Source organism: Aristolochia californica, unplaced genomic scaffold, assembly GCF_029961685.1.
Source record: "Aristolochia californica isolate CCGP_79_NKW_82.1479 unplaced genomic scaffold, dmAriCali1.0.hap1 SCAF_10, whole genome shotgun sequence".
Lineage (NCBI taxonomy): Eukaryota > Viridiplantae > Streptophyta > Magnoliopsida > Piperales > Aristolochiaceae > Aristolochia > Aristolochia californica.
This window is the reverse complement of record NW_027181771.1, coordinates 35,211,560-35,224,385: the sequence shown is the minus strand read 5'-3', so window position 1 is coordinate 35,224,385 and position 12,826 is coordinate 35,211,560. Positions and strand designations below refer to the sequence as shown.

Here is a 12,826-nt window from a genome sequence, read left to right as displayed (position 1 = left end):
GGATCGAGTCTCTTACTCTCTTTATCAAGAAATTCGCATTTGAATTGATTCTCTCCTTTATTTTTTGGGTTCTAGTAGATATCCAGAAGATATCCAGATTCTGCCATAAATTAAGAGTTATCTTCTTTTTTAGGTCAAATCATTAAGGATAACTATCATCTCCTCCTTCTTGTTTATAAATACCGGGGTTGTCTCCTCTTCTCTTTATAAATACCGGGATCGTCACCTCTTCTCTTCGTCTCCTCTTCTCCTCACTGACACCGGCGGGCGCAGTGTTTTGTACCCTTCTTTGATGGCGGGCGGTATCGTGATTGCTCCCGATGGCCAGCGGAAGCGCTACCCCGGGAAGATGACTTCCTACGTCTTCTGGGCCTGTATTGTCGCCTCTTCCGGTGGTCTCATCTTCGGTTATGATATCGGTATCTCAGGTAAGTAACTGGACGGATTGGGGACAAAATTGTACCTTCTAGTATGCTCGAAAGTTAGATCGAATTTAGATCTGGTGAAAGATTAGTGTTTTAATTGATGTTTTCCGTGATCTAAGATTGTGTTTTTTTTTTCCAGGTGGAGTGACGTCCATGGACTCTTTTCTTAAGGAGTTCTTCCCGTCCGTTTACCACAAGGAGAAGGAAGTCCATGATACGCGTCAGTACTGCAAGTTAAATAGTCAGCTTTTGACGACCTTCACGTCGTCTCTCTATCTCACCACTCTCATCGCCTCTTTCATTGCCTCATTGGTGACTAAGAGGTTTGGACGAAAAATCTCCATGCTCTTCGGTGGAGCGATTTTCTTGACCGGTGCGGTGATTAACGCTGCGGCCGTCAATGATTATAAGTTGTCTTTTACTCTGAGTCGGTGTTGATTTCGCTAACCAGGTTAACTTTCTTTTTGCCATTGGTTTTTTTTTTCTGTTCTCTGGTGCACTTGCAATTTTGATCTTCTTAATCCTAAAAAACAATGCATCTTCTCGGCTTTGATAGTCAGAATCTGTTGTTGTTTTTTTCAATGTCTTGTTTTTGTCCTTTTCTCTGCAAAAATATAAACTCCGTCCTTTTCGGATGTTTTGCTTCCTGCGTTATTGCGGTTGTCTTCTGCCTTTGTTCGGACTTCAGCGCCTATTTTGATTCTTGTTTGCCAGTTACCTTTTTTCGACTAGGACTTAGCTTTTTTCTAGTTAATGACTGGTATTTTTTTTCCCCAATCCAACATATTGAAAAGTGCGGTTGCTGGAGATTGAAATCATGAACGTGCCCACCGTGACAATTTTTTCAGCAAAACAGATTAATTATTTACGTTGTTTCGGAATTTTAAGGAAAGGAGAGGGATGTTTTGGTAATTCCCTTATCACTTTTAAAATTCAAATACCTGGGTCTCCTTTTGGTTCATAAGTCTTTCCCTCTATACGAATCCAGTCATCTCCTCTTCTCCTCACTGACACCCACGGAAGCTGAGTGTTCTCTACCTTCTCTGATGCCGGGCGATGTCTTAATTCCTCTCGATTGCCAGCGGAAGCGCTACCCCGGGAAGATGACTTTCCTTGGGGAGTGGTTTGGTGGCTTCTTATATTCAACTGGTATATGAAGGGATAGTTGGTATCAAAGCCTGACCTCTGATTCTTTGTATCGGTTCCATTTGAGCTTAAGTTTTAAATGCTTTGATACCAACTGTTAAACTATCATGAATAGTTTTTAATTCCTAACCTTGGCTGGCTATCTTGGAATCGATTTAAACCTATGTTTTAATATGTGTCTAAACTAAGTATTATGTTCTGTTCAATCGATCTTTGCCCAGTATAAAATTCTTCTTGGTTGCGCTTTGTTTCATTCGTTAGCCACGGTTTGCGACACAGGAAGGATGGGTAGCCCAATGCACTAGCGGAGAAGATTAGTGTTTTAATTGATGTTTTTCGTGATCTAAGATTGTGTTTTTTTTTTCCAGGTGGAGTGACGTCCATGGACTCTTTTCTTAAGGAGTTCTTCCCGTCCGTTTACCACAAGGAGAAGGAAGTCCATGATACGAGTCAGTACTGCAAGTTCGATAGTCAGCTTTTGACGACCCTCACGTCGTCTCTCTATCTCGCCGCTCTCATCACCTCTTTCATTGCCTCATTGGTGACTAAGAGGTTTGGATGGAAAATCTCCATGCTCTTCGGTGGAGCGATTTTCTTGACCAGCGCGGTGATTAATGCCGCAGCAGTCAACGTCCTCATGTTGATTATCGGTCGTCTTTTACTCGGAGTCGGTGTTGGTTTCGCTAACCATGTTAACCATTGCTTGTTTTTTTTTTTCTATTCTCTGGTGTCGATGCAATTTTTATCTTCAGAATCCTATACAACAATACATCTTCTCGTCCTTTCCGGACTTCAGAGCCGTTCCCAATATTGACACGAATCTTTTCCTCGCGCCTATTTTGATTATGGTTTGACTAGCTTTTTTCTAGTTAACGATGCTTTTTCATTCTGAAGTTATCTTTTTCTCTTTTATGAAGATTTCCGTTACAAGGAACAGACGTTGAAGCGATTGAATTCTGAGAGTTGTAATCTTTACCATCTGTTGTATATAAATACCTATCTTAATTTCTATAACAAATGCTTATCTTATCTAGGGAGAATGGATTATCCCTGAAAAACCGAAGAGTTTTTGTTAGTTTGTAAATTGTGCGGATCTCTGGTTTGTTGGAGAGTCGTGGTAGAACTATCGACGTCCCAGACCCGGCTGTCATCGTCGCCAGACAGTCAAAGACTGGCCAATAACGATGGCAGTAGGAAATCAGAAAATGCCCGACACCGATAGTGCTCCCCCGCGCGCCCGGAAATTAAAGTAGCTCGCCCACTCATCAATCATTTCTGTCCAAAGTACAGAATGTCAAGTTCAGAACCGTCTCTAATGTTTGTATTAAAGATGTCCCATGTTGGCCTGATCTTAACCTACCACAGCGCAGTTATATTTAAGTCCTCTTTCGATTAATCTAGTAATTGTTGTCACCCCTCCCTTGGACCCTTGAATCCTCTGCCGTTATGTCTCATTTTAAGATGAGTTCTAGTTTGACTCGTCTTAACAGCACTCCTGGCCAGAGTTGCTAGATGGAGCTGAATTGCGCAAGCCTCGGCGTTCTATGTGCATTTTATACGTTTCTTGAAGAATCTCTGATTCTTGAGTATTATCAAATCGAAGAAAAAATTTGAGATGTTAAATACCTGCGTATCCAATTGCCGCAAAATTGGGTCCAAAAAATCGGCCAGAAACATAATCCGAGCCGTCGACGTCCCTCGTTTCCGCCGTCTTTTGACCAGAAGCCCTTATCAGACTATTAGAACCAATGCTCTAAAAGATCGACCTTGTAGAGAAGGAACAACGTGAATATTAAAGACAGGGGCCAAATTCCAACACTCCCCCGCACGTGCGACGCCCACAACACGGGCACCCCCATCAGCGGGGGACCAAATTTGTCAACACAGATATTGGGGGCAGCAGGATTCGAACACACAACCAACCTGACTCTGATACCATATTAGAACCATTGCTCTAAAAGATCAACCTTGTAGAGAAGGAGCAACGTGAATATTAAAGACAGAGGCCAAATTTCAACACAGACCCTGCAACCATTAATGTGAAAGCTTAAAGAAGATAAAATAGCAGAAAAAGGAAGTCAATCGCTTCCTCCTCCTCGAAACCAAGAACATCCCCATTGAAGAGATGGTGCTCGTCTGGAAGCGCCACCCCGTCTGGAAAAAATACATCTCGGATGAAGACATTCCTGAAGGACTGGAATTGGAGAAACCAAAACCCGTCGTCTAAAAGCCCTTCTAGGATTGGATTGTTAAACGCTTAGATTACGATAGCTATGATGAAATCTTTTGTTTATTTTCTTTTTTTTAGATTATTAGGGTTATTGCTTAATGGAAATAATCACAGTAATTGAGTAAAAAAATCTTGTATATATATCAAGGGAATTTTATTCATTTTAGTAAATTGTTGGTTCAGAAATTCAATCGAAAGATAAGCGTATCAACGAAACAATGATGTCTTTTTCGTCTTTTCCTTTCAACCCAAAGGACTGATAAAACCCTCCTCCGAATTTTACTCCGCTACTGAAAGAAAGGACTCTCCCAACGTCAATCAACACAATCATGAAAAAGGCATCAGTCGTGCCTCTCAAACGTGCTTCTGAAATGAAGCGGTAAAAGTGGGATGGCTCACTGACGGCCACCAAATAGAGATTTGGATAAACAAAGATTCTAAGATTGGAGCACCACCAAACATTCGAACTTGCCCACCATGACCATTTTTTCAGCAAACAGATTAATGGATCGAGTCTCTTACTCTCTTTCTCATGAAATCCGCATTTGAATTGATTCTCTCCTTTATTTTTTGGGTTATGGTAGATATCCAGAAGATATCCAGATTCTGCCATAAATTAAGAGTTATCTTCTTTTTCAGGTCAAATCATTCAGGATAACTATCATCTCCTCCTTCTTGTTTATAAATACCGGGGTCGTCTCCTCTTCTCTTTATAAATACCGGGGTCGTCACCTCTTCTCTTCGTCTCCTCTTCTCCTCGCTGACACCGGCGGGAACAGTGTTCTGTACCCTTCTTTGATGGGGGGCGGTATCGTGATTGCTCCCGATGGCCAACGGAAGCGCTACCCCGGGAAGATGACTTCCTACGTCTTCTGGACCTGTATTGTCGCCTCTTCCGGTGGTTTCATCTTCGGTTATGATATCGGTATCTCAGGTAAGTAACTGGATGGATTGGGGACAAAATTTTACCTTCTAATATGCTTGGAATTTAGATCGAATTTAGATCTAGTGAAAGATTAGTGTTTTAATTGATGTTTTTCGTGATCTAAGATTGTGTTTTTTTTTTCCAGGTGGAGTGACGTCCATGGACGACGTCCTTGGACTTTTTTCTCAAGGAGTTCTTCCCGTCCGTTTACCACAAGGAGAAGGAAGTCCATGATATGAGTCAGTACTGCAAGTTCGACAATCAGCTTTTGACCACCTTCACATCGTCTCTCTATCTCGCCGCTCTCATCGTGTCTTTCATTAGCTCATTGGTGACTAAGAGGTTTGGACGGAAAATCTCCATGCTCTTCGGTGGAGCGATTTTCTTGACCGGCGCGGTGAATAATGCCGCGGTAGTCAACGTCCTCATGTTGATTATCGGTCGTCTTTTACTCGGAGTCAGTGTTGGTTTCGCTAAACAGGTTAACCATTGCTTGTTTTTTTTTTCTATTCTCTGGTGCCGTTGCAATTTTTATCTTAAGAATCCTATACAACAATACATCTTCTCGTCCTTTCCGGACTTCAGAGCCATTCCCAATATTGACACGAATCTTTTCCTCGCGCCTATTTTGATTCTGGTTTGACTAGCTTTTTTTCTAGTTAACGATGTTTTTTCATTCTGAAGTTATCTTTTTCTCTTTTATGAAGATTTTCGTTACAAGGAACAGACGTTGAAGCGATTGAATTCTGACCGTTCGATCCGAAACGTTCTCCCCATCTAGACGCTCCGATGTGATTGATCTATAGGTTGATACTGGATACTCGTCTTTTAAAACGGTGTAATCGAGCAGACGTAACAAATCGTATGGAGTCCATGGACTATGGAGCGTCACATAGGCCCTTCGAGTACTGTCGACAATCATAACCATTAAAAGCATTACGTTTGATAGTGGACCATCGTGATTGGAAAGTCAGGATTCGTTGAACCTTCTCTAGTTCATGTCACATGTTCGTGGGGTCCAGTTTATGACGCTAAAGGAGGACGACTGCGATGTCGTGAAATAGTCACACAATCGCAAACACGTGATGTGAGAGCCACTACGTATGCCATTAGGCATTTAGATTGGATGTTGTCCCTAACGGTCCCCCGGCTCAAAGAAAGGAATTGAGATCCGGTCCAGAATAATCGGACCGAACGAACAGTGAAGGCGAGGCGTGACCCTCTATTTCCTTTCTCGGGCGGGAGCGTCGATCAACGGTCCCCGTTTGCTGTTGTGTCGTCCATCCCAAGCAGATCCGACCTGACGAATTGAGATCCGGTGGAAACAATCGAATCTAACTTTATCTCCCCTACTCCGTCCGAACCTAGCCAGAAACTATTTACTTTATTCGTTATCTCAATTTTATTAGTAAATTTTAATAAAAATATATGAAAATCTCAAAATAACATGAATTTGAATAAATAGCATAATAAAAAATAAATTTAAAAATAATTTAATACAACTTTATTGATAAGAATGAAATTAACTACTTAATTTTTTAATTAATTGATATCAATCGAGGTTATAACTTATTTTGATAATTAAAAAATTTTAGGAGTCACCCTTCGTCTTTGCAGATTCTGAACTCATTCGTGCACTTCCATGGCGTTGTAGTGCTGGAGTCTCATCAAAACTGTTAGACCAGAACGGAGAGGATTTCATTCTTTAAGAGCTCTTCTCTTCAACGACTGAAGCTTTGATAACACCGCAGTAGCTATTTCAGGACCAGCTCTGAATTATGACTCTCCGTCACCTCTTGTCCCTGTTATCCCACACTGAAGAAAAACCAAATACTTCACAAATCTGCCGAACAAAATCATAAAATACCCGTCTGAATTTCTTTTATATGTTACATAATAGCGACAACTTAGACCTTTTAGTGTAGTTTTCGTCTTCCCCATTGGGCCTCGGCGAGGTGGTAATAGGACTGATCGTGCTCCTAGCACCGTGTCTCCGGGAACATTTCCGCCTCGGGTCTCGGTAAGAACTGAAGATTCCACTACTTCTTCTACGGATTACCTTGTCGAAGGTCCTATATCGTGAAGAGTTGTAATCTTTACCATCTGTTGTATATCTTAATTTCTATAACAATGCTTATCTTATCTAGGAAGAATGGATTATCCCTGAAAAACCGGCTGTCATCGTCGCCAGACAGTCAAAGACTGGCCAATAACGATGGCAGCAGGAAATCAGAAAATGCCAACCGTCCTCCGAATTTTACTCAACCCAAACGACTGATAAAACCCTCCTCCGAATTTTACTCCGACTCTCCCAACGTGATCAACACAATCATGAAAAGCATCAGTCGTGCCTCTCAGTCATGCTTCTGAAATGAAGCGGTAAAAGTGGGAGATTGGAGCACCACCGGCATGGAACCTGCCCACCGTGACCATTATTTCAGTAAATTCTCTCCTTTTTTTTCTGGGTTCTGGTAGATCTCCAGATTCCGCCATAAATTAAGATCCTTCAGGATAACTATCATTTTCGTTTTCTTGTTTATAAATACCCGGGTCGTCTCTTCTTCTCCTCATTGACACCCGCGGGCGCCGAGTGTTCTGTACCTTTCTCTGATGGCGGGCGGTGTCGTGATTGCTCCCTATGGCCAGCGGAAGCGCTACCCCGGGAAGATGACTTCCTACGTCTTCTGGGCCTGTATTGTCGCCTCTTCTGGTGGTCTCATCTTCGGTTATGATATCGGTATCTCAGGTAAGTAACAGGACGGATTGGGGACACAGTTGTACCTTCTAGCATGCTCGAAATTTAGATTTGGTGAAAGATTAGTGTTTTGATTGATGTTTTCCGTGATCTATTTTCCAGGTGGAGTGACGTCCATGGACTCTTTTCTTAAGGAGTTTTTCCCGTCCGTTTACCACAAGGAGAAGGAAGTCCATGATACGAGTCAGTACTGCAAGTTCGACAGTCAGCTTTTGACGACATTCACGTCGTCTCTCTATCTCGCCGCTCTCATCGCATCGTTCATTGCCTCATTGGTGACTAAGAGGTTTGGACGAAAAATCTCCATGCTCTTTGGTGGAGCGATTTTCTTGACCGGCGCAGTGATTAACGCCGCGGCCGTCAACGTCCTCATGTTGATTATCGGTCGTCTTTTACTCGGAGTCGGTGTTGGTTTTGCTAACCAGGTTAACTTTCTTTTGACCACCGTTGTTTTTTTTTTTTTTTCGATTATCTGGTGCCGTTGCATTTTTTATCTTTAGAATCCTATACAACAAATCTTCTCGTCCTTTTCGGACTTCAGAGCCGTAGCTGTTCCCAATATTGACACAATCTTTTTCTCTTTTATGAAGATTTCCTTCCCTTCTTTCTTCAATTTATAAATCAAGAATTCTTGTTTTGATACGAAATCGCAATTTGATATCGACATTAACTTCAATCTGAGTTTTCATCGCTGGTGATGGTAATTTTTTTAATTGGCATTGTGCAGTCGGTCCCGCTCTATCTGTCAGAGATGGCTCCAGCAAACATGCGTGGTATGTTGAACATCGTCTTCCAGCTCATGATCACTATCGGCATTCTCGCGGCCAACATCGTCAACTACTTCACGGCCAAGATCTCCGGTGGTTGGGGATGGCGTATCGGTCTCGGCGGTGCCGCTGTGCCTGCCCTGATCATCACTATCGGATCCCTCTTCCTCCCCGACACTCCCAACTCCCTCATCGACCGTGGCGACGCCATTAAGGCCAGGGAGATGCTAGTAAAGATCCGTGGCACCCAAGACGTCGAGGAGGAATACAAGGACTTGGTTGCAGCCAGCGACGCCTCGAAGCTTGTGAAACACCCATGGAGGAACTTCAGACAGAGGAAATACAGACCCCAATTGATCATGTCGTTCATGATCCCCATGTTCCAGCAGATGACTGGAATCAATGTCATCATGTTCTACGCCCCGGTGCTTTTCAAGACTATTGGCTTCGGGGCCGACGCTTCGTTGATGTCTGCCGTCGTTACTGGATGCGTCAACGCCGGTGCTACATTTATTTCCATTGCCAGTGCGGACAAGTTTGGAAGAAGGGTGCTGTTCCTTGAGGGCGGCATCCAGATGCTTATCTGCCAGGCTCTCATCACATATCTGATCGGTCACAAATTCGGCTGGACCGGAGTGTCGACCAGCCTGAGCAAGAGCTACGCCAACATCGTGGTGACTGTGATTTGCATCTACGTCTCCGGATTCGCCTGGTCATGGGGTCCCCTCGGATGGCTGGTTCCCAGTGAGATCTTCCCACTCGAGATCCGTTCCGCCGGCCAGTCGGTGAACGTCTCCGTCAACATGCTGTTCACCTTCATCGTGGCCCAGATCTTCCTCACCATGCTCTGCCACTTGAAGTATATCCTCTTCCTCTTCTTCGGTGTCTGGGTGCTTGCGATGACCATCTTCATCTACTTCCTCCTCCCCGAAACCAAGAACATCCCCATTGAAGAGATGGTGCTCATCTGGAAGCGCCACCCCGTCTGGAAAAAATACATCTCGGATGAAGACATTCCTGAAGGATTGGAATTGGAGAAACCAAAGCCCGTCGTCTAAAAGCCCTTCTAGGATTGGATTACTCTAGTCGATAGCTATGATGAAATGTTTTGTTTATTTTTTTTTTTTAGATTAGTAGGGTGATTGCTTAATGGAAATAATCACAGTAATTGAGTCTAAAACTCCTATATATATATATATATCAAGGGAATTTTATTTATTTCAGTAAATTATTGGTTCAGAAATTCAATCGAAAGAGTTGCTGCTGCTCTGCATTAACAATGGGAAACACAAGCAGAAAGATCACGTTGTTGAATGAGCCGAGCATAATAAATGAATGTCTCATTGTAAACGGATATGTGTGCAGTCAAACAAGGCTATCTTCATCTGCCTTATTCTGCACCCGGTTTCCAGGGTTTTTCGATTCACATAAAAATTCGAGTTAGGTCAGAACTCAGTCAGAAGGAATTAATTCAACCAGAACAACAGAAGAGTTAAGTTCCTTCCTAAGACAACTCACTCAGTCCAAAATTCAATAAAGACTCACCTGAGTCATAAATCCATTCGAAAAGTAAACAAGCCATGCAAATATGTCAGGGCTAAGGGTGGCACCATGCCAAATTGGTTTACAAACGGTTCGAGCTCAAACTTCAAAAAAAAAAACTCTATATTGTTGTAAGCCCAAACTAGTCGCAGTTTGCTTATGTGAATTTTTGTTGGACCATACGATCCAATTAAAACCTCAGTCTAAATGGGTCCTATGTACGATGGGCCTCATCAACTGGAAACACAAAAATGGAATAAATATTCGTAATTAGAAAATAATTTAAAGTTGAACGGTTAAAAATTGTTTTTTAAGGAGTGTTAGAAAGTGTATTGAATTAATATGTTTTGAAAACGGAATCGCTCAATCCCTATTTCGTATCAGAAAAGATACTTATAAATGTCATAACTCGTGACATCCGATACATTTGTTTGAGTTTGCGTAACGTCCAGGCCTAAACACGAAGCCGGCTCAAGAAATGGTGGTTGTTGTTGGTTCCCATTTGTGCTGAAATGGTGACTTACATTCCACCAAACCACCGTGACAATTGACACCGCATCGTCCTGTCCCAGTCGGCAACAACACAGCTCAACAAGCCTCGTAGCGTCTCATACCTTCCCATCTGGACTCCCCCCGAACCACCACCTCCTCCATTAAAGACTTACGAGTCTTGTGCTGTTCCGCCCGTCTTTCCCTCTCCTCCACCCACCTTCCTCCTCGCTGACCCCCTTTTCTTCCCCTCTCCCCTCTACCCTGATCCCTCAAGGAGAGACGAAGGAAGGAAGAAGAGCTGCCATCTTTTGGCCTCTTTCTCTACCCTCCTCTGTTCTCTCTTTCTCTCTCTCTCTGATCCGTGTCTTGATTTCTTTGATTCCATCTCCCCATGGGTCTTCGTTTTTTATCCTGCTTTGGGAGGTCTCAGAAGAACGCGTCGAACGACAACACGACGGTCGACGAGTCGTCCGAAGAGCAGCGACGATGCGGGGCAGTCCTCGTCGAGCTCTTCTCCTCTCAGGGTTGCAAGACGTCTCCGGAAGCGGAGCTGCTTCTGTCACGGCTCGGGCGGGGGGATTTTAACCTTGAGGTGCCGGTTATCGTCCTCGCCTTTCATGTCGACTACTGGGATTACATCGGATGGCGGGACCCCTTTGCCTCTAGCCTCTGGACTGTTCGGCAAAAGTCGTACGTGGAGTCTTTGTGCCTGGATACGTTATTCACGCCGTTGATTGTCGTCAATGGCCGGGCTCATTGCATGGGAACGGACGAAGAGGAGCTTCTGTCAGCCATCCAGTCCGCCACTAGATTTACCTCACCAACGATGCAGGTAAGACAATCTTACTTCTGCCTCCACGCCTTCCTCGTTCTGGTTTCATACATTTCATTCCGTTTTTTATGATCTTCTCTTTCCCTGTAACTATTCAATTGAGTTTACATGTCATGGATTCATATCATAGAAATCTCAACGAGATCTCAAAAATCAACAATCCGTACGTCTCAGATGAAAAAATCCGCTTCTCAAACTTATCCATACCAATTTAATTACTACTGCGAAAAGGATCTTTCTTTTTCTTTTTTTAGAGGATTAACTGCCTTAGATCACAAGAACCCATTTGTTTACCTGACCGATAATTCACAAATTATCATTAAAAGCTCTATTTTTATGCGCAGAAAGTCTCATCCATATACCAACATTCAAATCAACTTATGTCGATGGAGTATCTGCATCTTAGATTGCAGATCAGTAACAGTTTATTAATCGTTTCAAAATCTCGATTTCCGTCTAATAGCACCGTAGTCTCGTTTTTTAGAAACAATCTCTTTATGTCTCGTTCTGGGTCTTTCTCTTAACGTGGGTACTTTAACCGGAAAAAAAAAATGATTAATGTCGAGTTGTCGACAGAAATAACTATAAACTAATGCATATTAAATAATTTCTGAAAGATGATTCCGTAAATTCTTTAACATTCATTCATTCTGAAGGAAACTGAAAACAGATACATCCATGTTAATTTGCACCATAAGCTCTGCGATTTAGAGGAATTAGCAGTAAATAATGAGGACGAACTTGTGACGGAAGATTTCATCCAACAGGCGACGTTCCAGCGGCCTACGTCGAACTCCCTGCAAATTTCCTTAACGGGAGCTCTGAGGACGAAGATCGACAGCAACGGGGTGGACGTGATGGTGGCGCTGTACGAGAGCGGGCTGGTGGTGGACTGTGACAAGGGGGATAACAAAGGGCGGGTCCTCGCCAACGACTTCGTGGTCCGGAGAATGGAGAAGCTGTGCAACGTCAAGGACATCTCCGCGAAGAAGACTCTCTCCGGCGTCGTCAACTTCGCCCTCTGGGAAGACTTCAACCCTCTCAAGTGCGGCATCGTCTTGTTAATTCAGAACACCTCCTCTCAGACCTTGGGAATTCAGCAGTTCCCTCTTCCCGACCACCTTTGATCCCCGGACGTGTGTGTGTGTTTTCAGATTTGGGAAGATCAATTGGACTGTGTGATTCCGAGACATTGATTCATTTCATTTCAGAGGCTCTGATTTGGAATGTATCCCTTTGTATAGGTAACTTTGAGACTGTAATCTGGCTTTCAGAGATATGGGCTTTTACTGGGAACTGAGAGTAAGGAGAGATTGATTCTGAGACTATTCGGTTTCAATATGCCATAGTGCTATAGGACAGGTAGTTTTGTCATACGTTCGGCCCAAATTAAGCTCCAGAGAGATCAGATACGATCCAGACTTTTTTTCTGTTAAAAAGCTCGATCCGGCCCATTAATCTAACCTGGAAATCCATTCCTACACAATTTCATGTGGGTTGGATATCTTCCTCCTCGACGGATAAAGGCTTCTAAAAATAAGCCCAATAAAAATTAGTCTATACAGCCCGTCTTAGAGGCCCATGTGATGATTAGTCATAAGAAGTTGGGCTAAGTTCTATCTTCCAATTAGATGACAAGAAAAAGGATAAAAAGCTACACAAAGTTATAAACTACAACACGACAAAACAGGGTCATGTTCTTCAAAATTAAG

General features: G+C 43.1%; 2 protein-coding genes and 1 pseudogene across 3 annotated transcripts; all 3 read left to right on the top strand.

Annotated features, from left to right (window-relative positions):
• Nucleotides 1-292: 292 nt before the first annotated feature.
• On the top strand, nt 293-9,376 carry LOC137942624 (sugar transport protein MST6-like). Of its 2 annotated transcripts, none has more exons than XM_068788341.1 (3): nt 293-428; nt 7,584-7,906; nt 8,209-9,376. In XM_068788341.1, exons 1-3 carry the CDS (start codon nt 293-295, stop codon nt 9,304-9,306), a joined length of 1,557 nt encoding a protein of 518 aa, XP_068644442.1. In that variant the 3' UTR covers nt 9,307-9,376. The 2 variants fall into 2 exon arrangements, with proteins under 2 accessions (XP_068644442.1, XP_068644441.1); XM_068788340.1 differs by lacking the exon at nt 293-428 and adding an exon at nt 7,337-7,472.
• Nucleotides 4,600-6,939, top strand: LOC137938819 (sugar transport protein MST8-like; annotated as a pseudogene).
• A 1,086-nt stretch (nt 9,377-10,462) lies between the features above and the next one.
• LOC137942623 (uncharacterized) lies at nt 10,463-12,442 on the top strand. The gene is made up of 2 exons (XM_068788339.1): nt 10,463-11,114; nt 11,882-12,442. The coding sequence occupies exons 1-2, from the start codon at nt 10,674-10,676 to the stop codon at nt 12,239-12,241; spliced, it is 801 nt and encodes a 266-aa protein (XP_068644440.1). The 5' UTR covers nt 10,463-10,673; the 3' UTR covers nt 12,242-12,442.
• Nucleotides 12,443-12,826: the final 384 nt, after the last annotated feature.